The following is a 25,483-nucleotide window of genomic DNA, read 5'->3' as shown; positions in this document are numbered from 1 at the left end:
TCGAAAATTGCATTTTTCCTAACTATACAAACCTGAGGTCCTTTACAGATAGTCCCTCCTCATGCCACCCCCCTCACTCTGCGTATTTTGCATGGGCCAAAAGCAAAAGTGATTTGTTTACCTCCCAGTCGCGCGGCGCGCGACTGTCGGACAAGCAGTTAACTACCGTTCTCCCCTTGTTCGAAGCTTATGACCGTTCCAGCTGCCGCTAGCTACTTCCTATTGTTAAAGGACCTCAGGTTTGTATAGTTAGGAAAAATGCAATTTTCGACAAATTGTCATTTTTATTGTATGTATGTATAAGGAAATATTGTTATTCTCACAAAAATAGTGTGCTGGATGTCCAAAATTTAAGCAATGACTCAGTCAAGTTTTCAGTAGTGAAAGTGGTTCTAATTGTATTCCAATCAAAGTTTTTTGTATGAGGACTTGTCATTAGTTTTACCTCAGATTTTTTTGGAAAATATTAGATTTTTTTTATTAATTTGTGCTTAAAGTTAGCAAGTGAACATTCATGAATTAAATATGTAGTCCTGTAAACAAGGGCCAAGTGTATTTAATTTTCAGTTCTCAAGCTCTGTATGTTATGTCAAAGATAGTAAATCAAGTTGCTGTATTGTGACTCATCACACCATACCAGCATTTTTTTTTTTATGTAAATTCACAGTTTTGGACTGTTATAAAATTTATGAAAACTAGAACACTTGTAGTTAAATAAGTTATTGAAACTTTATAATGTTTTTATGGTATTCTTTGTAGTATGTTTTGAGGGTTTTTGAAGTAAATGTCATTTAAGTACAGCAATCAGAACTCAAACTTTATTACCAATACGAAAAGGTGGTACGGTTATTGATAATTGGCACATCAGACATGCATTTTGTATAATTTGGTTTGTTCACATTTTCATCCTCTTTCTGTCTTTCAGGATAAACAACTGTGTTGGGGAGTGGAATCAAAAATACTTCTTGCAATTCCTCATGTTTGTTGGACTCATGTCAATATATGCCTTAAGTTTGATTGCATACTCCTGGATTAAGGATTGCCCAGACTGTTCTAAAGAGATGGCTGTTAAGCAGAGTAGATTGTGAGTAAAGTATAGTTTTGTACATGAACTTCCCTGCCAGATATATACATAGCTTACGACTCTGACGTCACGACAGAAAATTCAAAACTCGCGGCACACGCTACAGGTAGGTCAGGTGATCTACCTTACCCGCCGCTGGGTGGCAGGTGTAAGCCCAACCACCCCCCTTTTCAGTCAGATTTTTCTCTGTCGCCGGCTTAACAGCACCTGTTGTTAAGTCCTCTCGATAGTGGATTTATTCTCGTCGCCGACGATTCTTGGATTGACTAATTTGGTGATGTACCCTTTGTTCGTTGGCTTGGCATACGCTATTTTGGATCGTGTTTTGGATTGTTCTTTGTTTATTTCTCATAATGGCTGATTCTGAACTTAAGAAAGCTTCTATGCTTAGAGTATGTTCGAAGAGTGAATGTAAGGTGAGGCTTCCTAAAGCGTCTTTAGACCCTCACAGTGTGTGTATGAACTGTAGGGGGAATGAATGTTCTTTCGTTAACCCTTGTCAAGAGTGTGAAAGGTTGGATGAGGATGGATGGAAGTCTCTTTCTTCCTACTTAAGGAAGTTAGAGAAGGATAGAGCGCGTAAGGCTTCTTCCAGGAGTTCAAGTAGGTCTCTTGTTAGCGAACTTGACGTTGAGAACCCGACAGTAGACGTAGTTCCTTCTCCTGTTTCAGCCCCTGCTCCTAGCTTTGAACCCGAAGATTCGTGTTCGGAGAACGCAGCAAGGAGTAACGAGAGCAAAGTACGCTCTTATAAAGGTAAGAGTGACAGTGAAAGTGATAAGTGCAGTGCCCCTAGTGCAGTGGAGGGTGCGTCTGACCGGCTCACTAACGCTTCTAGCCCTAGACCTCTTCCAGACTCCCAGACCCAGTGGAGGAGGAAAGTCGAAAGCCGCAGGAAGGTTAGGGAGAACCCCCACTGGTCAGGCGTCCCCTCGGCAGATCCTGTTGCTCGCTCCCAGGCTGCCTTGGATAGAGCCAAGAAGGAAGTGTTGAGACAGTGCTTCTCATCTTCTTCGTCGCCTTCTCCTAAGCGTAGATGGAGCGCTTCGGAGTCATCTCGCCCTCTCAAGAGAGCTTGGAAGGAGCCTTGCGCCCTTCCTTCCAGCCCCGAATCCTTCTCAGAAGAACCAGAGATTGAGCGTAAGAGACCCAGGAAATCTCAAGGATCCTCTTCTCCTTTCCGCGCTCGGGCTGCTACTCCTACCGAAGAGTTTGAGAGATTGCCAGCGCGCATCTTGGCCGGCCTACAGGCGCAGATTTCTGCTTTAGCCAACTCTTTAGCGGGGAGTTCTCACCGTCGGAAGGACATCTCCCTACCGGTGAAGAAGTCAAAGAAGGATTCTGCGGATTTTTCGCCTAATGCAGAAAAAGTGCAAGAGCCTCGCAGCAGAGCCTCTTTCATTAAAGAGAGACTCAGTCGCTCTCCGAGCAGGTGCTCATTTCACGATAGCAGACGTAAGGATCTTGACAGGCGTTCTTCTCCTGAACACCGCTCTCCTAGTTTTAGGGAGGATAGACATCGCTCTCCAAAGACTCGCTCCTCTTCTTGTAAACGTCAAGAGTTTGACAAGAACAAGGATTCTCGTTCCGTCCAAGATCGCAGTAGGCGCTCTTCACCTGGAAGCCGCTCTCCTCTGTATAGGCGCACGGAGACTAGTAGGCGCTTTTCTCCGGATTTTGTTTCTTCGCCTGAGATTCGTTCGCCATCTGTCAAAATCAGAGAAGATAGTAGGCGCAAAGAGCCTAGCAAGAGACAGACTAGACTATCGCCTTCTTGCGAGCGCACTCGTTCAGATAGGCACTCAGTATCTCGCAAATGCTTTGCGTCTGATAGACGTTCTTCTTCGGAAGACTTTTCGCTTTGTGACAGGCGCCAAGAGCCTGACAAGCGAGTTGGATTGGACATGCACCAAGGGCCTGACAAGCGCTTAGAACTTGACAGGCGCCTAGAGCCTAGCAGGCGTAAGATTCCTGATAGGCGCTCTCCTCATACTAGGAGCCCTTCAGTTGTCTCTGACAAGGATTTGGACAGACGCGCCTCCTCTAGCAGGCGCCCTATTAGTAGGCGCTCTCCCAGTAGGCGCTCTCCCAGTAGGCGCTCTCCCAGTAGGTGCTCTCCCAGCTGGCGCTCTCCCAGCAAGCGCTCTCCCAGCAGGCGCTCTCCCAGCAGGCGCTCTCCCAGCAAGCGCTCTCCCAACAGGCGCTCTCCCAGCAGGCGCTCTCCCAGTAGAAGTTCTCCTGGTAGGCGCTCTCCTAGGAAAAGCTCTCCTATAGGCAGCCGATCGTCCAAACGTCTTTCTTCGGAAGAAGGACATGGTGCTTCCGAGGAAGATCTTCCGAAGGATTCTTCAGGTTCCTGTTACAAGAGATTGACGGAACTCCTCTTACAAGAATTTGGAGAGTCTCTTTCGGCGGTTGCACCTCCTTCTCCCCCTTCCTTATTTTCTACAGCTAAAACTTCGAAGACGTCGTCGGTGGTGAAGATGAAACCTACGGTGTCAATGAAGAAAGCGCTCAAGAGCTTCGACGATTGGTTGGTCTCCAAGGAGGAGAAGGGGAAGACAGTTTTTTCCTTCCCACCTTCCAAACTTACCGGAAAGGTGGGATTCTGGTACGAGTCGGGGGAACCTTTGGGTTTGACTCTTCCAGCTTCTGCAGACGCGGACTTCTCTTCGTTGGTGGATTCCGCGCGTCGTTCAGCGCTTAATTCAGCTAAGACAACGTGGGGAATGAGCGAACTCGACCACCTTCTAAAGGGAATGTTCCGGGTGCTGGAAGTGTTTAACTTCCTCGACTGGACCCTAGGAGTCTTAGCTAAGAAGACGAGGGATCAAGACTCTTTATCTCCAGAGGATTTACATTCAGTATGGTCTTGCATGGACAAGGCAGTGAGAGACGGTTCTGGAGAGATAGCTTCGCTTTTCGGGGCAGGAGTTGTTAAGAAGAGGGCAGTTTTCTGCTCCTTTTTAACCAAAGCGGTGTCGCACGCGCAGAGATCGTCGCTGTTATTTGCAAATCTTTCCCAGCAACTCTTCCCCAAGAAGATCATCAATGACATTTCCAACGCTCTTTCTGCTAAAGCGACGCAAGATATGTTGACTCGCTCAGCGAGAATTCCTAAGGCTTCTTTTCAACCTAAGGCGAAGAAGATGTCGATCAAGCAAGAGCCCTTTCGAGGAGGCCCTTCTTCCCGCGCTTCTTCCTCCAGAGGAACAATACCTCCTAGAAGAGGAAGGACCTTCTCTCGTTCTATCAGAGCGAAGAAATAGTACGAGTGTCCTCCAGACTGCAGTAGGTGCCAGACTGCTGAGTTTTGCAGACGTCTGGGCACAGAAGGGGGTGGACAACTGGTCCCTCTCTATAATCAAAAAAGGATACCTCATTCCCTTCGTGTCGAGACCACCTTTGACCACCACACCAAGGGAGTTAGTGGCCAGGTACAAAGACCCTCACATGAATCAGGCCCTTGCTCTAGCAGTAGAGCTGATGCTGGAGAAGCAAGCGATAGAGATGGTGCAGGACCCTCATTCCGCGGGTTTCTACAACCGTCTTTTTCTTGTGCCCAAGAATTCAGGAGGATGGAGACCGGTTCTGGACGTAAGTGCCCTGAATGTCTTTGTGAAGAAGAGAAGGTTTACGATGGAGACGACATCCTCAGTATTAGCCGCCCTTCGTCCAGGGGACTGGATGGTGTCACTAGTGACTAGACCTTCAGGACGCTTATTTTTATGTGCCAATCCATCCTTCTTCGCGCAAGTTCCTGAGTTTCATGTGGAAAGGGAAAGTGTTTCAGTTCAGGGCTTTGTGCTTCGGCCTCTCCACAGCCCCTCAAGTCTTTACAGGGCTGATGAAGAACGTAGCCCAATGGCTTCATTTTGAACGAGTGAGGGTGTCCCTTTACTTGGATGATTGGCTGATCAGGGCCAAATCGAAGCAGAAATGTCTGGAGGACCTTCACATCACTCTGACCTTAGCGAGTTCTCTGGGTTTGCTGATAAACTTCGAGAAATCACAGCGAATCCCAGCCAAGATCGTATTTATCTGGGATTCGGATGGTTTCTCAGGTTTTTCGGGCTTTTCCATCCCCGGAAAGGATCAACCGTTGTGCAGAGAAGGTCGCAACCTTTCTGGAGAAAGATGTATGCACAGCGAGGGAGTGGATGAGTCTGTTTGGGACACTCTCCTCGCTGGAGCAATTCGTTTCTCTAGGGAGGTTGCACCTCAGACCCCTACAGTTCTTCCTGAATCGGAACTGGAATCGGGGTGCTCAGAACCTAGATTTTGTATTCAAAATCTCGAACGAGATAAAAGAGGATCTCCGATGGTGGGCAGACCCTCTTCTTTTCAAGGAAGGCATTTCCTTACGGTTGAAGAACCCCGACCTAGTCTTATTTGCAGACGCATCGGACAAAGGTTGGGGAGCGACTCTAGGATCCAGAGAAGTATCAGGCACCTGGATGGGGGAACAGGTGTCCTGGCATATAAAAAAACAAAAGAGCTCATGGCGATTTGGTTAGCCCTCAAGGAGTTCGAGCCTCTCATTCAGAAGTCTTCAGTTCAGGTCAACTCGGACAACACCACAGCCCTGGCTTACATTCGGAAACAAGGGGGGACTCACTCATTCTCCCTGTACGAAACAGCAAGAATGCTCCTCTTGTGGTCGGAGGAAAGGGAGATAAGTCTCCTCACCAGGTTCGTACAGGGAGAAAGAAATGTCAGAGCAGATCTGCTCAGCAGAAGAAACCAAATCCTTCCCTCAGAATGGACCCTGCACTCGGACGTATGCCAGGGACTGTGGAAGATATGGGGCAGACCTCATCTGGACCTCTTCGCAACTGCCAGGAACGCGAGGATAGACCTGTACTGTTCACCGATTTCAGACCCGAAAGCAGTAGCGGTAGACGCGTTCCTGTTGGACTGGAGCAACCTAGACCTTTATGCGATTCCTCCTTTCAAGATTCTAGGGGAGACTCTAAGGAAATTCTCAGCGTCAGAAGGAGCAAGGATGACCTTGATAGCTCCATTCTGGCCCGCCCAGGACTGGTTCACAGAGGGACTGGAATGGTGGTTAGATGTTCCAAGATCTCTACCACTAAGAGTCAATCTGCTCAAACAGCCCCACTTCGACAGGTTTCACAAGAACCTCCCCGCTCTCAGTCTAACTGGATTCAGACTATCAAGAGTCTGGTCAGAGCTAAGGGGTTTTCGGCAAAGTCTGCAAGAGCAATTGCCAATGCACGTAGACCTTCCACTTCCAGGGCATACCAGTCAAAGTTGGGATTGTTTTTCGACGTTGGTGCAGGAATCAGAACGTTTCCTCCTCCAGTACCTCTGTGACCCAGATAGCAGATTTTCTTATTTTCCTGAGGGAAAAATGCGCTTTGGTAGTCTCTATCATTAAGGGCTACAGGAGTATGCTATCTTCTGTGTTCAGACACGGGATTAAACATCTCGAAGATAAGGATCTGCATGACTTAATCAAGTCGTTTGAGACTTCTAAAAGGAACTCTTGTTTAACACCAAGCTGGAACCTGGATGTAGTGCTATCGTTCTTAAGATCCGCTAGATTCGAACCTCTCCATTCAGCTTCCTTCAGAGATCTTACTATGAAGACCTTGTTTCTCTGTGCTTTAGCTTCGGCTAAGAGAGTAAGCGAACTGCAAGCTTTGGAAGGAGATGTTGGGTTCCAAGGAGACTCAGCTGTGTGTTCGTTTCTCCCGTCTTTCTTGGCCAAGAATGAAAACCCCTCTTCACCTTGGCCCAGGAGCTTCGAAATTAAAAGTTTATCCTCTCTAGTTGGATCAGAAGAGGAGAAGTCCCTTTGCCCTGTAAGGAGCTTACAGTTTTATCTCCAGAAGAAACAACTTGGGGCTAACTCAGACATCCTGTGGTGTTCCGTAAGAGATCCTAGTAGGCCCTTATCAAGAATGCCCTGTCATTCTTTATAAGGAACCTTATCAAAGAAGCTCACGCATCTTGTGACCAAGATCAGTTAGACTTCTTAAAGTCAAGGCACATGAGGTAAGGGCCATCTCTACGTCTTTGGCTTTCAAGAAGAACATGTCCCTACAAAACCTCATGAAGGCGACTTATTGGAGGTGTGAGTCAGTCTTTGCCAACCACTACCTGAAAGACGTAAGAATTACGTATGAGAAGTGCTTTGGGTTAGGCCCGTACGTATCGGCGGATTCAGTGCTGGGGCAGGGAGCTGAAGCATATCCTTTTTAAATATTTTCCCTTATTGTATTTGTATTGTGTTTTTTGGTTGTGGGAAGGAGGATGCAGGAGGCATCTCCTTCTTTCGTAGTATTAACATTTGTATTTTGGTTAGGTGATCGTTTTGTGCTTGAAGCTCCTTGCAAGGGTAGTGGACAGGCTCTGTCATTTAAGTGGGTTGATCCCCATTGACTAGACCCTAACTGGATTCTGCCAAGTAAGAGGAGTCAGTTCCCATTGGTAGACCCACCCAAAGAGTTTTTCAGCTGTAGGTCACGCCCTCGCTGTAACTCTTCAGGCAACGCAGACTTGTAGACTGTAACTATGAAGTCTTCTGCCTAAATCAGGTAAGGTCCAAGGGTATTTATTACTTTAACATATGTTATTTCCCCTTTCTCTGGACTTATAAGTCTCTTTCCCTCCACCAAGGGTGTCAATCAGCTATGTATATATCTGGCAGGGAAGTTCATGTACAAAAATGATATTGTTAGTATACAATAAAGTTTTGTACATACTTACCTGGCAGATATATACATAGCTTAGGACTCTGACGTCACGACAGAAAATTCAAAACTCGCGGCACACGCTACAGGTAGGTCAGGTGATCTACCTTACCCGCCGCTGGGTGGCAGGTGTAAGAACCAACCCCCCTTTTCAGTCAGATTTTTCTCTTCCACCTGTCTCCTGAGGGGAGGCTGGGAGGGCCATCAATTGTATATATCTGCCAGGTAAGTATGTACAAAACTTTATTGTATACTAACAATATCATTTTATCGTATATTAGAGCTTGCTTCATGCACTCATATTAATAAATTTCTACCTCACATCAACAGGAGACAAGGTTATTCCTAGCTAGGCCATGCAGATTGGTACTGCTTTTGGCTCTTGAAAGTTTCTTGGTTTGATCCCCACATGAGGGAGAAATTTATTTCCATATTTTGCACGTATCTTGTTTGATTTCCAGTAATTTGTATGTAAAGATAGTGGGATTATAGAAATGTAATCATAATGTAGTTTAATAAGCCCATTTTGTCACATATACTAGGTAAATAGTTTCATGAATGTAAATCTGTTATTATTACTCAAGGGGTTTCCTCTGATCCTATTAACAAACCTTTGCAGTGTTCTGGCAAAGTGAAAGAAAGTGTTGCATGTTTAGCAGCCCACCATTACCAAGAATTTAATCATAGGGGGAAGTAAGAAGTTAGTATACATACGAAGCTTATGACTTTAATATGATCATGCTGTTTATACCTACATGTAATGAAACAGAAGGTTTGTGTAAGTTGAAAGTTGCCAGTTCTCTCATGAAAATGTGATGAAAAAATCAAGCATTTATCTGTTTGTGTTTAGTAGGTAGATTATATCCTAACTAGTACGTATGCACTTTATTGAAGTTTTTAATTTATCTTTCTGCAGATAGTGATTATTATTATTATTGTTATTATTATTATTATTATTATTATTATTATTATTATTATTATTATTATTATTATTATTATTATTATTATTATTATCACCATTAGTTTATGAAAACCATCATTATATGGCTCGCCCAAAGAGCATCATAACGCAAAAGAACAACTAAGGTTCCTTTCAAGTTAAGTTGTATTTTATCATTCTTAGAATTTCTTAGTTAAGCCTTAGGTTACTACTTCTATCACAGAAGCTCATACCCTTAGCTTGCTTATATTGTAGATTATCAGTTAAGTGTATTTAGATGAGTGTATTTCACAGTGGACTGCCTCTATGTAACCAATATCTAGGCAGATGGAAGTTGAATCATTGTTGTGGTGAAAGTGCTTTGATAATACGAGTAATAACGATAGCAATTTAACCAGCGGTGGAAAGTAACTTGAATTTATGATTTCATACATTCAACTTACCTGTCAGATATATACATAGCTATCGACTCCGTCGTCCCCGACAGAAATTCAAATTTCGCGGCACTCGCTACAGGTAGGTCAGGTGATCTACTGCCCTGCTCTGGGTGGCAGGACTAGGAACCATTCCCGTTTTCTAATCAGATTCTCTCTGTCGCCGGTAGTATCAACATTGTTGTTACTTCCTCCTGACTGGAATTCTTTTTTCACAACGCTTTTGATCATCTTTTGACTGATTTTTGGTGACGTACTTGGATCGTTGTTTGGCATTCGCTATCGTGGACTGTTTTTTGGACTTCGCTTTGGATTTTCGTGAATATGTCTGATTCTAGTGTTAGCTTCAGAGTGTGTGTGAATGAGGGCTGTAAGGTGAGGATTCCGAAAGCTTCGGTAGATCCTCACACTACATGCAGTGGTTGTAGAATGGTTGAATGCTCAATTGAGAATACGTGTAACGAGTGTGAGAAATTGAGTGCGCAAGAATGGAAGAATCTAACTTCTTACTTGAAGAAGTTAGAGAAAGATAGAGAGAGGAAGGCGGCTTACAAAAGCCGAAAAATGTCTAGATCTCGTGAACTTTTATCTAGTTCTGTAGCTTCTTCTTCTTCTCATAATTATGCCCATTCTATTTCAGCCCGTTCACAAGTTAATCCCTCTGATTCTGCCTCAGAAATGGCGGAACTCAGAGCTTCCCTTCAAAGAATGCAGGAAAAAATGGAAGCATTGGAAGGTAAGAGAAGTGAATGTGGTTTCTCGAGTGATTTTAGTGTCCCCAGTGTAGTGGAGGGGGCGTCTGGTCGTCTCTGCGACACTCCCAGGCTTAGACCTCTTCCAAGCTCCCTGGCCCAGAGGAGAAGGAAAGTCGAAAGCCGTACGGGGGTTGTGGAGAATCCCCAACGATCAGGCGTCCCTTCGGCAGAATCTTATACATCTCAGACTGCCAGGGACAGCTATAGGAAAAACGTCCTTCGTGAGTGCTTTTCGTCATCTAGTTCGCCTTCTCCGAGAAGAGATGGAAGGAGTCGAAGCTTTCACGTCCGCTGAAGAGGAATTGGAAAGAACCTGAGCTCAATTCTAGCCCCGAGCGCTTCTCTGAAGAGGATGCGCCTTCGGTAATGAAGAAGGCTAGAAAGGAGTTAGATCCTTGGAATGTAGGAAACTCTCGAGCGCCTTCCAGATCTCCTTCTCCTGATTCGAATGAGCCTTCGACCAGGAAAATTTTGATGAATGTACAGGAGCAATTAGCGTCTTTGGTAGGAGTACTTTCTAAAGAGCCTACTCGTAAGAAGGATGATAGGCTTCCGATTAAGAGATCCAAATACCGATCTCCTGTCGGGCGCAACGAACCCTCCAGGGGAGGTGTCGCACAGGCGACCATCTCTGGGGGAAGCGGTGCGTTAGGCAGGAGAGAAGTGGAAAAGGAAGTAACTCCTGCCAAGCGTCTGGCGCCAGCTAGGAGCCAGGCGCCAAGTAGGCGCAAAGAGCCTGACTTTACTGTAGATCGTTCTAGGCCCAGAACTTCATCCAAGCAACAAGAGCCAACTGGAGAAGAGAGAACTCCTGATACGAGTAAAGCGCCTGCTAAGCGCAATATATTTGCCAATCGAAATGCGCCTTCCATGGGCGATACTCCTACCAGACCACAGGAGTATTCGGAACTAGATGCGCCTTCCAAAGGTCAGGAGTATTCGGAAAGAGTTACGCCTGCCAGGCGCCAGGAGTACTCTGATCTCGATATTCCTTCAAGGCGCAGGTATGTATTCGGAACTTAAACTCCTACCAGGAGCCAGGAGTACGCGAAGACGCGATGCGCCTACCAGACGCCAGGAGTATTCGAAGAGTGTTGCGCCTGCCAGGCGCCAGGAGTGTTCCAAGCGCGATACTCCTCCCAGGCGCCAGGAGTATTCTGAGCGAGATACTCCTGCTAAGCGCCAGGCGCATTCTCCACATGAAGAGCCTGGTATCCGACAGGAGTCTTCCAGGCGTAAAACTATTATTCATGACTCTCCTAATGATAGACGCAGAGAGAGAGTTACTCTTAGTCCCTCTCCTATTAGAAGTGCTTCTTCTTCAGAAAGGAAGAAATCAAGGGAGGAGACAGAGGAGGGAAGGGAGCCCTCTCCCTCCGAACCTATTAATTTAGAAGACGTCTCGGAGGACGAAATTACTAACAGAGAAGGACTTTTGAATTATAAAGTTCTTTCTTCTTTTCTCTTAGAAGAATACGGAGATGCCTTGACTCCAGCCGCTCCTCCTTCTCTGCGCTCTCTATTTTCAAGTACGAAAGCGCACAAGTCTTCATCTTTCCTGAAAATGAAGCCGGCCATATCTATGAAAAGGGCCTTACAATCTCTTGACTCCTGGATCAAGACAAAGAAGGAGTTAGGAAGGACAGTCTTTTGCATGCCTCCCGCTAAACTAAGGGGTAGGAGAGGCATATGGTACGAAACAGGAGAGAATATGGGATTGTCTCTGCCCGTTTCAGCTGAATCGGACTTCTCCAGTCTCGTAGACTCATCGAGGAGACATGCCTTAAATTCAGCCAAAGCAACATGGGGTCTTTCGGAAATGGACCATCTCCTCAAGGGACTTTTCCATACTTTAGCAGCTAAAGAAGCAGTCCAAATGATAAAAGCAAATGTAAACATCCCCACCAGTGATTATATAAGATATATAAAAACAATAATTGTAAATAAATGGCAAAACGTATGGGCTGAAGAGCCTGAAAATAATAAATTAAAACAAATAAAACAGGATGTTAACAAATGGAGTTCAGCATATCAAAGAGAGAGACATGCTCAAGTAATCCTGACACGCCTCCGTATAGGCCACACTCGTCTGACACACGGGCACTTGATGAGCAACCCACGCGACCCTGCTCCAGAGTGTTCAGAGTGCAAGGATTGGTAACAGTCAGACATGTCTTGTGCGAGTGTCCAAGTATGACCAGCAGAGACTGTCAACTTTTGGAAATAAAACAATAAAAGAAATTTTGACAGAATCTTTTACATTTTCAGTAGTTCCAATTTTGACTTTTCTGAGGAACTGCAATTTAATTGATAAAATATAAGTTTTTTTAGTGAATTTTAAAACAAAATTTCAAAAATTTAAAACTTAATTCCGAATTTTAATATACCGTTTTAGTATGTATGTAAGGGAACATGAGTAAATGTATTTATTGTGTGTGTGTTCTAGTATGAAAGCGTTTGCCTTTGTGCAATTTTTTTTATTTATCCTGAATGACCAATTTGGTCCCAGTTCGGCCTAAGGCTAGACCTGGCATTTTATCTATCCTTCGCCGCTAGGAGAGCTGAAAATCAGCTCGTGGTCTGGAACTACTTTTTATAATAATAATACATACTTTAGAAGTATTTAACTTCCTGGATTGGTCCCTTGGGGTTATTGCTAAAAAGTCCCATGAAAAAGAGCAACTAAACCCTGAAACCTTGCATTGTATCCTTACATGCATTGATAAGGCGGTTCAGGATGGATCGGCAGAAGTATGCTCCCTCTTTGGTGCGGGAATACTAAAGAAGAGGGTGGTTCATAGTGCTTTTCTCACTAAGGCCGTCTCGCCTTCGCAGAGATCCGCTTTATTGTATGCGCCTCTCTCTGAACATTTATTTCCTTCTCAGTTGGTGAGAGACATTGCCCATTCGCTAACTGAGAAAGCCACTCAAGATCTTCTAAGGCAATCCTCAAGGAAGAATAGACCTGTGGCCAGTGAGGAAAAAAAAGCTACTAGGCCAGCTCAACAACAGCAGCCCTTTCGAGGAGGCCCTCAGGCTAGATCCATCGCCAGAAGGAAGTCAACGGAAAAAGGGGGAAGATCTGCCTTCCGTCCCTTTAAGAAGGGAAAATGAGAAATCTTTCCTCCAGACACCTGTAGGAGCCAGGTTACAGTTCTTTGCGGGAGCATGGGAAGACATAGGATCCGATCCTTGGTCGATGTCAATAATCAAGAAGGGTTATTATATCCCATTCAAGGACATGCCCCCCTTGACAACATCACCGAGGGAACTGTCCGCCAGATACAGGGACCCTGTTCTGATGGATACTCTTCGTCAAATGGTGGAACAGATGTGGGACAAAAGAGCAATAGAGCTGGTACTGGATCAAAGCTCCCCGGGGTTTTACAATCGCTTGTTTCTCGTAGCGAAAGCCTCGGGGGATGGAGACCGGTACTAGATGTAAGTTCGCTGAACAAATTCGTAGAACAACAGAAGTTCAGCATGGAAACGTCTGCCTCAGTACTTGCAGCTCTCCGTCAAGGAGATTGGATGGCGTCCCTAGATCTTCAAGACGCATATTTCCATGTCCCGATTCACCATTCGTCGAGGAAGTACCTTCGTTTCATGTTCGAGGGAAGGATCTATCAGTTCAGGGCCCTGTGTTTCGGCCTATCTACGGCTCCCCAAGTCTTTACAGACTTGATGAAAAATGTGTCAAAACACCTTCACATGAAAGGGATAAACGTCTCCCTATACCTGGACGACTGGCTCATCAGGGCCAGGTCTGGAAAGCAGTGTCTGGAGGACCTGTCAACAATCCTGGAATTGACAAAGGTATTAGGATTAATCGTAAACCTCGAGAAATCTCAGTTGGTCCCAAGCCATAACGTAGTCTATCTGGGGATTCAGATGGATTCTCGGGGTTTTCGAGTTTTTCCTTCTCAAGAGAGAATAAGGAAAGGCTGTGCCACAGTATTGAACTTCTTAGAGAAGAGCGTACTTCAGCGAGGGAATGGTTGAGCCTTCTGGGGACCCTTTCCTCGCTCGAACAGTTCTTTCCTCTAGGAAGACTACATCTCCGTCCGCTTCAGTTCTTCCTGAGAAGCAGTTGGAGTTGGAAGACAGGCCAGCTCTCGGACACGTTTCCAATCTCATTAGAAATAAAACAACAATTAAGGTGGTGGTTGACCCCCTTAGAAGAAAACAAAGGAGTATCCTTGGAAGTACGGAACCCAAACCTGACATTGTTCTCAGACGCGTCGGAGACAGGTTGGGGTGCGACTTTAGGGTCCAAAGAAGTGTCAGGCACCTGGTCGGAAGAGCAGGTGTCATGGCACATAAATTGCAAGGAGCTCTTTGCGATTCACCTCGCGCTAAGGAGCTTCGAGCAGATAGTCAGAGACAAAGTAATACAGATAAACTCCGACAATACAACCGCTCTGGCTTATGTCAAGAAACAAGGAGGAACTCACTCTCTCGCCCTATACGAACTAGCAAGAGATCTGCTGATTTGGGCAAATCAAAGGAACGTGGTTCTCCTAACGAGATTTGTTCAAGGAGAGAGGAACGTGAGAGCGGAACGTGAGAGCGGACAGACTGAGCAGGAGGTTCCAGGTCCTTCCTACAGAATGGACCCTCCACTCGGAAGTCTGTCAGACCCTTTGGTATCTTTGGGGGAAACCGCAAATAGATCTATTCGCCACGTTTCTCTCCAAAAGGATAGATACATTTTGCGCCCTTGTAGAAGATCCCAGGGCTTATGCAATAGACGCCTTTCTCCTGGACTGGTCAGGGCTAGACGTGTACGCTTTTCCCCCATTCAAGATACTGGGGGAAGTAGTCAGAAAGTTTGTGGCCTCGAGGGGAACCAGGATGACTCTGATAGCCCCATATTGGCCATCCCGAATTTGGTTCACGGAGGTGATGGAGTGGACAGTGGACTTCCCCAGATCTCTTCCAAACAGGATAGATCTGCTCAAACAACCCCACTTCGAGAGGTACCATCAAAATCTACCCGCTCTTGCTCTGACTGCCTTTCGACTATCGAAAGACTTGTCAGAGCGAGAGGGTTTTCTCGCAAGGCGGCAAGCGCAATTGCTAGAGCCCGCAGATCATCTACTAGGCGAGTGTACCAATCGAAGTGGAAAGTTTTCAGAAACTGGTGTAGGTCGAAGAAGCTGTCCTCTTCCAATACCTCTGTAACCGAAATTGCGGATTTCCTTCTTTTCCTGAGGGAAAAGTCACATCTCTCTGTACCAACTATTAAAGGATACAGAAGTATGCTTTCGTCAGTCTTTAGAAACAGGGGTTTAGATTTGAAGAATGATAAAGATTTGCACGATCTCATCCGCTCCTTTGAAACGTCGAAGTCAGTAGAACCTAGGGTTCCGAGCTGGAACTTGGATGTGGTTCTGAAATTTCTGTCCTCGGAAAAGTTCGAACCACCTCATACGGCTTCATTCCGGGATATCACTAGAAAGTGTATATTCCTGCTATCTCTGGCTACGGCTAAAAGGGTCAGTGAGTTGCACGCCCTCGAGTCACGAGTTGGCTTCAAAGAAGATTCTGCGATTTGTTCATTCCAGACTCTTTTTCTTGCCAAAAATGAGAACCGTTCGAATCCCTGGCCCAGAAGTTTCGAGGTAAAAGGACTTACTAGCCTAGTAGGCAGAGAAATAGAAAGATCACTTTGTCCAGTTAGAGCACTGAAATTCTATCTGGACAGAAAGAAGCAGTTGGGAGGCTCACAACATGGTCTATGGTGCTCGGTGAAAGACCCCAAGAGACCTATGTCTAAAAATGCTTTGGCCTTCTTTGTTAGAAGTGTAATTACCGAGGCTCATAAGAACTGCCCAGATGTCTCTTTTAATCTATTAAGAGTAAGAGCTCATGAAGTAAGGGCAATCGCGACATCTATTGCATTCCAAAGAAATATGTCACTTAAAAATATTTTGGATGCAACCTATTGGAGATGCAACTCAGTATTTGCATCTCATTACTTAAAAAGATGTGCGAGTGACGTATGAGAAATGTTTTTCTCTAGGTCCGTTTGTGTCAGCACAGACGGTTCTGGGTAAAGGAGAGAGCACCGATCCTTAAATATGTGTACGTAACCCTCTTGTCGGATGTGTTCTTGTGTTTCCTGTGCATGGGAGTGTCAGATGTCGCACTGGCGGCCTTCACTTCTCTTCATTAGGAAATCGAGTGACAACTGACTATTAGAGGGGTACAAAACTTTTTTGATTTTGTATGTATGATTATCGAGTTTGTGGTTGTTTGCTAAGAGTTTGGGGATGACTCTTAGCAATCTTAGAACTAACACGGGTTAGGATCGGGTGATCGGGATCGGTTGTGTGTTCCTTAAAGAAGGCGTGTTGTCATATAAGCGGATTAGCACCCCTTGACAAATGCCAGTTAGGCTCTGCCGAGTAAATGGATAAGACCCCATCGACAGACCAGCAAGAACTCTTGGCCACAGATCACTATCTCGCTAAGGCTCTTGAGGTGAAGCAGACTCCTGGGCAGTAGCCACGAAGTCTTCCATCTAATAAGGTAGGAACCAAGGTCTATTTATACCTACAACATATGTTGTTTACCTGTCTAGTCAGTAAGTTAGCTGTCTCTTGCCCTCCACCAAAGGGTGTCAATCAGCTATGTATATATCTGACAGGTAAGTTGAATGTATGAAAATGATATTGTTATGATACAATAAAGTTTCATACATACTTACCTGGCAGATATATACGATTGAAGACCCACCCAGCCTCCCCGCAGGAGACAGGTGGAAGAGAGAATCTGATTAGAAAACGGGAATGGTTCCTAGTCCTGCCACCCAGAGCAGGGCGGTAGATCACCTGACCTACCTGTAGCGAGTGCCGCGAAATTTGAATTTCTGTCGGGGACGACGGAGTCGATAGCTATGTATATATCTGCCAGGTAAGTATGTATGAAACTTTATTGTATCATAACAATATCATATTTCAATGATTATTATTGTTGTCAGCCATATATTCAGTGTCTTATTTTTTAGCTGCTGAAAAACATTAGCAAAGATAGATGTTGCTAGCCCTTCTATATAGTGCTTAATGTTGAGGTTAATTTTCTTTTGAAATAGGTAGTTAAAGAAGGCCTTTGAAAATGCCCATACAAGTCAATGCTCATTATTTGTGCATTTGTATCTATACTATCATTTCTTCTTAAGGTTTTTTTTTTTTTTTTTTTTACAGATTACATTCCGTTATTTTGAGCATGGAGAGTATCCTGTTTGGTTTATTTGTTATAGCAATCATGTGTGATCAGTTGCAAGCCATCTTGAGTGATGAAACTGCAGTTGAGCAGGTAAGAATCAGTTGTTTTCTTTCTATTATAATTGTTTCATGGTGCAATTGTGAGGTTTTCCTCCTGTTACACCTTCAAAGCCTTTTTACTCTCAGTTTCCATTTTAGTGTAGAATGACCTCAGCTGTCTCAGTCCTTGGCCTTTGGCATAATTTTTAAATTCCAATCCATTCTGGCTGTTTCTCTTGATTTATGTGCTTCAACAGCTCTTGCTGTACCCATACCTGAGTTTAGATTTGATCCTGTGGTACTTTTATCTGTGCTAGTAATTCATGCAACTACTACTTGATTTCAACATCATCAGCACTTGCTTCCACAGCTTCTCCTGTTGTGAACCTACCCAGCTGGCCTAACTTTTATTATCACTTCTTCCAGTAAATCTTCCCTGTAACCTCTGGTTGCAGTCACATATAATTTTGGTGTACTTACCAATGATTACTTTCTCCCATGAATCATATAGTAATAGCCCATTAGAGGTTCATGCTTCCCTGAGGTAGAGTGTTTTGAAAGAGTTATCCAAAGTCATGACTGTCTCAGAGATGTTTGTTTCAGCTCCTCTAGATGTATTTCTTCTAGTCATGGCTGTTTATCAACCATTTCATTGATATTCATGGCAGTCAACTTTAGAATATTAAAAGATACCCAGGAGTTGTGACTGGTGATGGAAATATCAATTAATTCTCCACAGCCATTGCCTACACTGAGAATATCCACCTGTCAACTGTAGCAGGAAAGTAAGCCCTCTTAACCCTTTAACGCCAAGGGGTATAATAAAAATCATATCCCGTATGCTAGGGGGGTCTGGGAGTGAGCGCCAAAGCGGAAAAAATGTTTTTTTTAAAAATCACAGCGCGCTTAGTTTTCAAGATTATTAGTTCGTTTTTGGCTCCTTTTTTTGTCATTGCCTGAAGTTTAGTATGCAACCATCAGAAATGAAAAAAAATATTATCATATATAAATAGTGCGATATATGATAGCGCAAAAACAAAATTTCATATATAATTGTATTCAAATCGCGCTGTGAGAAAAACGGTTAAAGCTAATGAGTTAATATTTTTCTTTGTATTGTACACTAAATTGTGATTATTTTGGTATATAACACATTGTAAAACGATCAAAGCAACACAGAGAAAATATTATCACAAAATGATGCACGAATTCGTAACGTGCGGACAAAAAAAATTTTTTTCTCAAAAATTCACCATAAATCTAAATATTGTTCTAGAGACTTCCAATTTGTTTCAAAAAGAAGATAAATGATTGAATATTACTACACTGTCAGAGTTTTAGCTTTCAATTGCAGTTTTCGACCATTTCGGACGAGTTAATTTTGACCGAATGTCGAATTTTTTTATATATTTTTTTATATGCAAATATTTAAAAAATGAGAAAAGCTACAACCTTTAATTATTTTTTGTTGTATTCTTCATGAAATTGCACACATTTTCATATATAATACTCTATGAAACGCCTAATATGAAATGGAGCAAATATTACGAGAATGCGACGTACGCATTTCGGAGATTTGCGGCAGAGAATCCGCGCGCAGAGGGAAGGAAAAAGTTTTTTCAAAAAGTCACCATAAATCTAAATATCGTGCTAGAGACTTCAAATTTGTTTCAAAATGAAGATAAATGACTGAATATTACTAGACTGTAAGAGTTTTAGCTTAAAATTGCATTTTTTGACCATTTCGGTAGAGTCAAAGTTGACCAAACGTGGATTTTTCTATTTATCATGATTTATATGCAAATATTTCGAAAATAAGAAAAGCTACAACCTTCAATTATTTATTGTTGTATTCTACATGAAATTACGCACATTTTAATATATAAAACTTTATGTAACGGCTAATTTAAAATGGTGCAAACATTACGAAAATCGGATGAAAAAATTTATGATTTTTTCGGAAGAGTTACCTCGCGGATGTAAGGAAAAAGTTTATTTCATAAATTCACCATAAATCAAAATATTGTGTTAGAGACTTCCAATTTGTTGAAAAATGAAGGTAAATGATTGAATATTACTAGAATGTAATAGTTTTAGCTTACAATTGCGTTTTTCTACCATTTCGGTTGAGTCAAAGTTGACCGAAGGTTGAAATTTTGGCACATCGTTATTTATATGAAAATATTTCAAAACTGGTAAAAGCTACAACCATGGATAGTTTTTTGTTGTATTCTACATGAAATTATGCACATTTTCATATATAAAACTTTATGTAACGGCTAATTTAAAAGGGTGCAAACATTACGAAAATCGGATGAAAAAATTTCAGATTTTTTTCAGAAGAGTTATCGTGCAGACGTAAGGACAAATTTTTTTTTTCCATATATTCACCATAAATCGAAATATTGTGCTAGAGACTTCCAATTTGTTGCAAAATAAAGGTAAATGATTGAATATTACTAGAATATAGTCAGAGTTTTAGCTTACAACTGCATTTTTTTACCATTTCGGTCGAGTCAAAGTTGACCGAAGGTTGATATTTTGGCACTTATCGTTATTTATATGAAAATATTTCAAAACTGATAAAAGCTACAACCATGGGTTGTTTGTTGTTGTATTCTACATAAAATTGCGCACATTTCCATATATAAAACTTTATGTAACTGCTAATTTAAAATGGTGCAAACATTACATTAATCGGAGGAAAAAATTTATGATTTTTTCGGAAGAGTTACCGCGCGGACGTAAGGAGAGAGTTTTTTTCATAAATTCACCATAAATCGAAATATTGTGGTAGAGACTTCCAATTTGTTGCAAAATGAAGGGAAATGATTGAATATTACTAGAATATAAGAGTTTTAGCTTACAATTGCGTTTTTCGACCATTTCGGTAGAGTCAAAGTTGACCGAAGGTTGAAATTTTGGCACCTATCGTTATTTATATGAAAATATTTCAAAACTGATAAAATCTACACCCATGAGTGTTTTTTTTTTGTTATATTTTACATGAAATTGCGCACATTTTCATATATAATACTCCATGTAACGGCTAATTTAAAATGGTGCAAAAATTATGTCAAAGTGACAAAATAATTTCTGAGATGTGTCGCTGATACTTTTTAGTGCGATAAGAAAGAAATTCGCGCTTGTGCATCTGCGTAACGATTGTAAGCAAAACAACGCCTTGATCCGTGAGCTCCCAGCATCCCCCAAGGCGTGGGATTCAAAAGTTTTTGCCTAGTAGGCCTATACCTATTTTTCCGCGAATTTAAAAAAAAACTTTTTATATCGACGTACCATACGTCCAACGGCACCCAACAGACAATTTATATCGACGTTTAATACGTCCAATCGGCGTAGGGTTAAATGAATACACTTCTTAGAGGAACTTCCTCTAATTTCTTGCTCCCACCTTGTAGTGATATCCTGTCCTCAGGAGCAGCAGTCATACCCAGCTGTGATAAGAGGTGTTGTCCTGAGACACCCATGCTTTATAGAACTCAGGAAACCTCCAGGTTATCATCTACTCATGTTACTTCTGCTTCCATAGAAGATCTGCTGTGATCTATCATCTGATATTCTTCTATCACCTGATATTCTTCTGGTTGGAATTAAAGTGAAGATGATGAAATGACAACCAGGGCAATGCAGGAAGTATTATTTTCTGAAGTCATAGACAGGGCATGCAAAATTTGTTAAGGTAACTATAACATTTAAAAAGGGAGACTTTGGTCAACTTCCATAGAAGTTACTCGACCTTTCATTTGCCGCATAAACATCCTGATAGAAGTCAAGTGGCAAATGGAGGGAGAGGAGGGACCTTCGAAGGGTATGAGCACTCGATAGTTTTGCACACATTCTTGTTAAGCAGAACATCACTCCTGCACTTGTGGGTGGTGGTGTAACTCATCAGGAAAAACAGATTTATCATCAAGCTCTTAACTGGTGAGCTGGAACTGGGTAATTTTTCCACTGGAGAGTTTCAGCTTTCCTCAAAATTTGTAAGGGTTAACAATTAGCTGTTTGCAAATAGTGTCACACAAAGTTCTATTAGTATAATTTTTATGCAAACATCTTAATTCTTACTGAAAGTACCCTCCTTCCAGGCCCTGCAGTTGTCATACATTTATACATTTTTATATATTTATAAATTTATTTTTTCTTTTTTAATAAGTGAAAGCTCTTCTTTCCATATTTCCCTTTATCTCCACTTACTTCCTCCTAATGAACACCATATTCTTAGGAAGCTTGAATTTTCTCTTGCTAGATTGAAGTCTCATCTATGTGCTATCTATTGCTTAGGTAGTTCAATGAAATTTTCACCATCCTTTTCATCTGCCTTTCACTAACAATTAAGTCATGAGTATGGCTAAATTTTATCTGAAGCATTAAGAATTGTATTAAATCATGTATTGGGTAGTATTAATTTAAGGTATTTTTTTTATTTGAGCATGTATAAATTGAATTACGTTTTTCTTTTTTATTTACTGTACTGTATTTTGAGTATTTACCTCACAGCATGAAATTTGAAATTGACATGAAGACTTATTTTTTGTCAGGTGAAGCGGCAAGGCCCTTACCGAGCACGTCGTCCCAAGACAGCTCTCCTCAGGGAAGTATGCGGACGTAGCCATCCGCTGTTGTGGGTTTTTCCATGCACAAGTGCTCCCTTTAACTCAGAGGCATCTTATAGTCTGTCAGTTTAAATATCATCCTACACTGGTAATGTTTGAAATCCTGTATCTTAAGTTACTGTACTTCAAAAGTTATTCCATTATTCATATGATCACAATATAATGTCAAACTTTTGACATCTCATCTAACATTGGGCAAATTCATAAGGAATACCAAAGTCTGTTATGTTGTGAGTGTAAATTTTATTTGTTTCTTGTCACCTGAAAAATTAATACATACTGCATGTATTATTTATAGTAGATGTAAGTTGTTTTCATGTAATATCTTCATATCCAGCAAATGACCTGCACCTTACATGTATTTCTTAAATTTAGTCTCGGTTCTTTCTCGTGGAACTATTTTGGTATTTGTGAGGCCAGAATTAGTGCATTTAACCGAAGATTTTGCATTTAAGCAGTGTACGTACCTCTTGTTTTGTACCGTATAGTATGTTTGGAATAAGTTGTAAACATACAATGACCATAGGGTCTAACAGGATTATTATTAGTTCCTTTTTGTTTTGGGGGTATGAATGTTTGAATGAATAATGGTATTAAAAGTGGTAAAAACAACTGCAGATGTTGGAAGTTTAATGGATAAACTTTATTCTGTACAGTAGTACTGTATAGCAGAGCAGAGTGGATGCCAGTGTAGCATGAATATATTTTAATTTCTCATTGCAAACCTGTGATCTATTTGGTTAGTACTTTCCTTTTGAAAGTAGAAAATTTACAGTAAGGTCACTAACAGCTGCAAGTAGTTTGCTGGAAGTTATTTTTTATATTGAAATTAAAGTTAAATACATGACCCAATTCATTATCTTTAATGTAGTGTGAAAAGGGTAGTTTAAGTTTAATAAAATCTGATAAAGAGCTGCATAGTCATTTGAAATACAACTCTGCTTCTCTGCAGGAAAAGTACATAGTACCCAAACATAACATCAGGGTAAACTGGCTGAACATTTCCAGCATTCATGTTTATAGATAGGTAATGGTCTTTTTGTACATCATTTATAGGGATGTAAGTTCCTCAAGCATATACTGCATAGTATGTGGTTATCACATCTGACATTTATTGTACTTAATGTCGTACCATTCAAATTCCCACATTTTCACTCTCATTTTGTATTTTCAAGTTTTCCCTTTTCAGTACTCAGACCTATTTCCTTGTTTGGAGAAGTGGATACTGGTTTATTGCTCTGGTTATCTAAATAACATGGCACTCATTGGAACTATTCATCTTCAAATCTGATAGTATTTTGGCAGGTTCCATGGAACCTTCCTGTCAGTGTTCATGACACTACATTGTTCATTGTTTAGACCTTCATAGGTTGTAAACAGTTGAAGTCAAAACTTAGGGTAAGCATAATCTCAGATATTCATTGTACGTATCTACATTGGTATCATCTATCTTCTCTTTTGTTCTCCCTTCTGTGGTGTTGTGAAGCTTATCTTGGCTTTCCATCTATGCACAATAAATGCAGTATCTGTAAAAGGAATGCAGGTTAAGTGAGATGTACGCTCGAATGTATTGTACTTTCATGAATACTGATCAGTACAGGGAAGTTTTACTATAATGCAAAATGATAAGCAAATATCTGGGAGACCTAAGGTTTATGGAGAAAGCGAAGCAGTAAATACTGTACTATTTGTTTTTTTCCTGAACTGCAACATCTATATTATGACCAATGATGATAGTATTGTCTGTGACAGAAAATAGTAGCATGATATTTAAGATCATTGTCAGTATGATGGCTATGTTTTGGTGTGCATTCCATATTATCTTAATAACATTGAAGGGGTGTGTCTTTAGCTGAAGATATAATCAATTATTGAAGTTGACATTATGAATAAAGTTTTATTGAAGCTGACATATCAGTGAACTTCAAAACATGAAAGATTACCAAATACGTAATGTACAAGGTATGAAATGCCCAGCCTTGTTTCTTGGGAAAGTTTCTTTCTTAACAGGTTTTGCTTTTCATCACAGAACAGCTGAATAAACCTAAGCACATGTAGGTTCTACCAGTAAATGTAGATATATGCCATTAGAACTGGTAAATGACATTTGATATCTGCGACTCAATGTGAACACTTTTTATCAAAACATTTTGCAGACAGTTAACCAAACCACTCCTGCACGTAAAACTGCCATCATTTGCCTCTTTAGCTGCTAAGCTAAGCTTCATGTATAAACAAATGTTTTTAATGATGCAGCAAATTTACAGTCTATAGGCTTTGCCTCCTATTCATGATTGTAGATTTATTGTAAAGATGGATTTTTTGTGGTCTTGAGTTCCTAATCTGTCCACTATACTTGGCTGAAAGATCTTGGGTGCTCTAAGGATGAGGAAGAGGGAGTAAGATTCAGCCAGTTTCTTTGGCATGGCAGTGATTATTGAAAAAGAAAAATGGCCATAAGTTTTCCATCAGCTAAAGGTTGTGGTGTGCTTGAAGGTCATATTTTAGGTTTCAGTTAAGAAGTGATAATGAAATAGTTATTTGTGTGAGCAGCATTGTTCAAAATTTTTTTTTTCAACGGAACTTCAGTGATTTTAGTTGTTACAAAGATCATACTAATGTTCAAGAGCATGTGGTACATCATTCTACTGTATAGAATTTTCAGTTGTTTAAGCTATTAAGGGAACTTTGTAGAGCTTACAGTTGTTTAGCACATGTAACTTTCATATTCTGCACTGTTAATTACAACAAAAAATCTCATAATTGCTGAAGAAATTTATTCCTTTCAAAAGGGATTTTAGAAGGTGAATAGAACCAGGAAACCATCTAAAACGAAAAGTGCATGTATCCATGACACAGTAAAAACTAAAATGTTGAAGAATTAAAAGGTCTTGCTGGAATAAATTGTTCTTTCTTTATTATAGTACAAACTCTTATTCACATGCTTGTCACTATACATTTTTGATAATTGATTATAAAAATAGAAGTTGAAGAGCAGAAAAAGAAGAGATAAACAAAATTATTAATGCATCCGGAAAGGGTGAGGGCAGTGAAGATTGTGTTTTTATAAATACTACAGCTGTCAGTAGCAATTTTTAACTGGAATGTGAACACCAGATTTGTGAGGTATTGAAGCAGCATATTTTTATGTTTTAGAACTTATTTTAAAATTCAGAGTTAAACTGATGATTGAGGGACAAAGAAAGGAAATAAATTTCTATTAAATAAGTTGAACAGAATCCAAATGGTAATTTTTTTATAAAGATTTGTAAAGATTGGTTTATTTATAGTCTGAATGCTTATGGCATTGTATCCTATGGTGCAATGGTTTGGGTAGCCTCATATCTGCTTTTATGGCATGAGTGAGCTATAGGTTGATTCATTTTTCTCTTAAGCTCTCTGTTTGTTGGTGTAATATTTTATATTTCCTCACATTCTTCATGAAGTTAGTTTAATTTCTTTTATGGTATTCATTGTCTCATCCATAGCCCACCACTTACACATTTGTTATGTATGATCTGTTTACTACATAGATATCACAGTGGCAACCCTTTTCCTTTGGTAACTTCGATACTGTGTTAGTTTTGGGTAATATTTTATATGGTTTTTATTAATAATGGTGAGTCAGCAGTTTCATGGATTCGCACTG

At 41.4% G+C, this 25,483-nt stretch overlaps 1 protein-coding gene across 1 annotated transcript in view; it reads left to right on the top strand.

Annotated features, from left to right (window-relative positions):
• LOC135213546 (palmitoyltransferase ZDHHC3-like) overlaps nt 1-22,141 on the top strand; it is a 33,769-nt gene extending 11,628 nt beyond the window's left edge. The window contains exons 4-6 of the mRNA XM_064247508.1: nt 926-1,084; nt 17,141-17,252; nt 21,760-22,141. Of these exons, the coding sequence (XP_064103578.1) occupies nt 926-1,084; nt 17,141-17,252; nt 21,760-21,906 (418 nt within the window). The 3' untranslated portion in view covers nt 21,907-22,141. The remainder of the gene's footprint in view (nt 1-925; nt 1,085-17,140; nt 17,253-21,759) is intronic.
• The last annotated feature ends 3,342 nt before the right edge of the window (nt 22,142-25,483 follow it).

This window comes from Macrobrachium nipponense, chromosome 43, assembly GCF_015104395.2.
Source record: "Macrobrachium nipponense isolate FS-2020 chromosome 43, ASM1510439v2, whole genome shotgun sequence".
Classification (NCBI taxonomy): Eukaryota; Metazoa; Arthropoda; class Malacostraca; order Decapoda; family Palaemonidae; genus Macrobrachium; species Macrobrachium nipponense.
The sequence above is the reverse complement of the archived record's forward strand: the minus strand, read 5'-3'. Positions and strand labels throughout refer to the sequence as shown.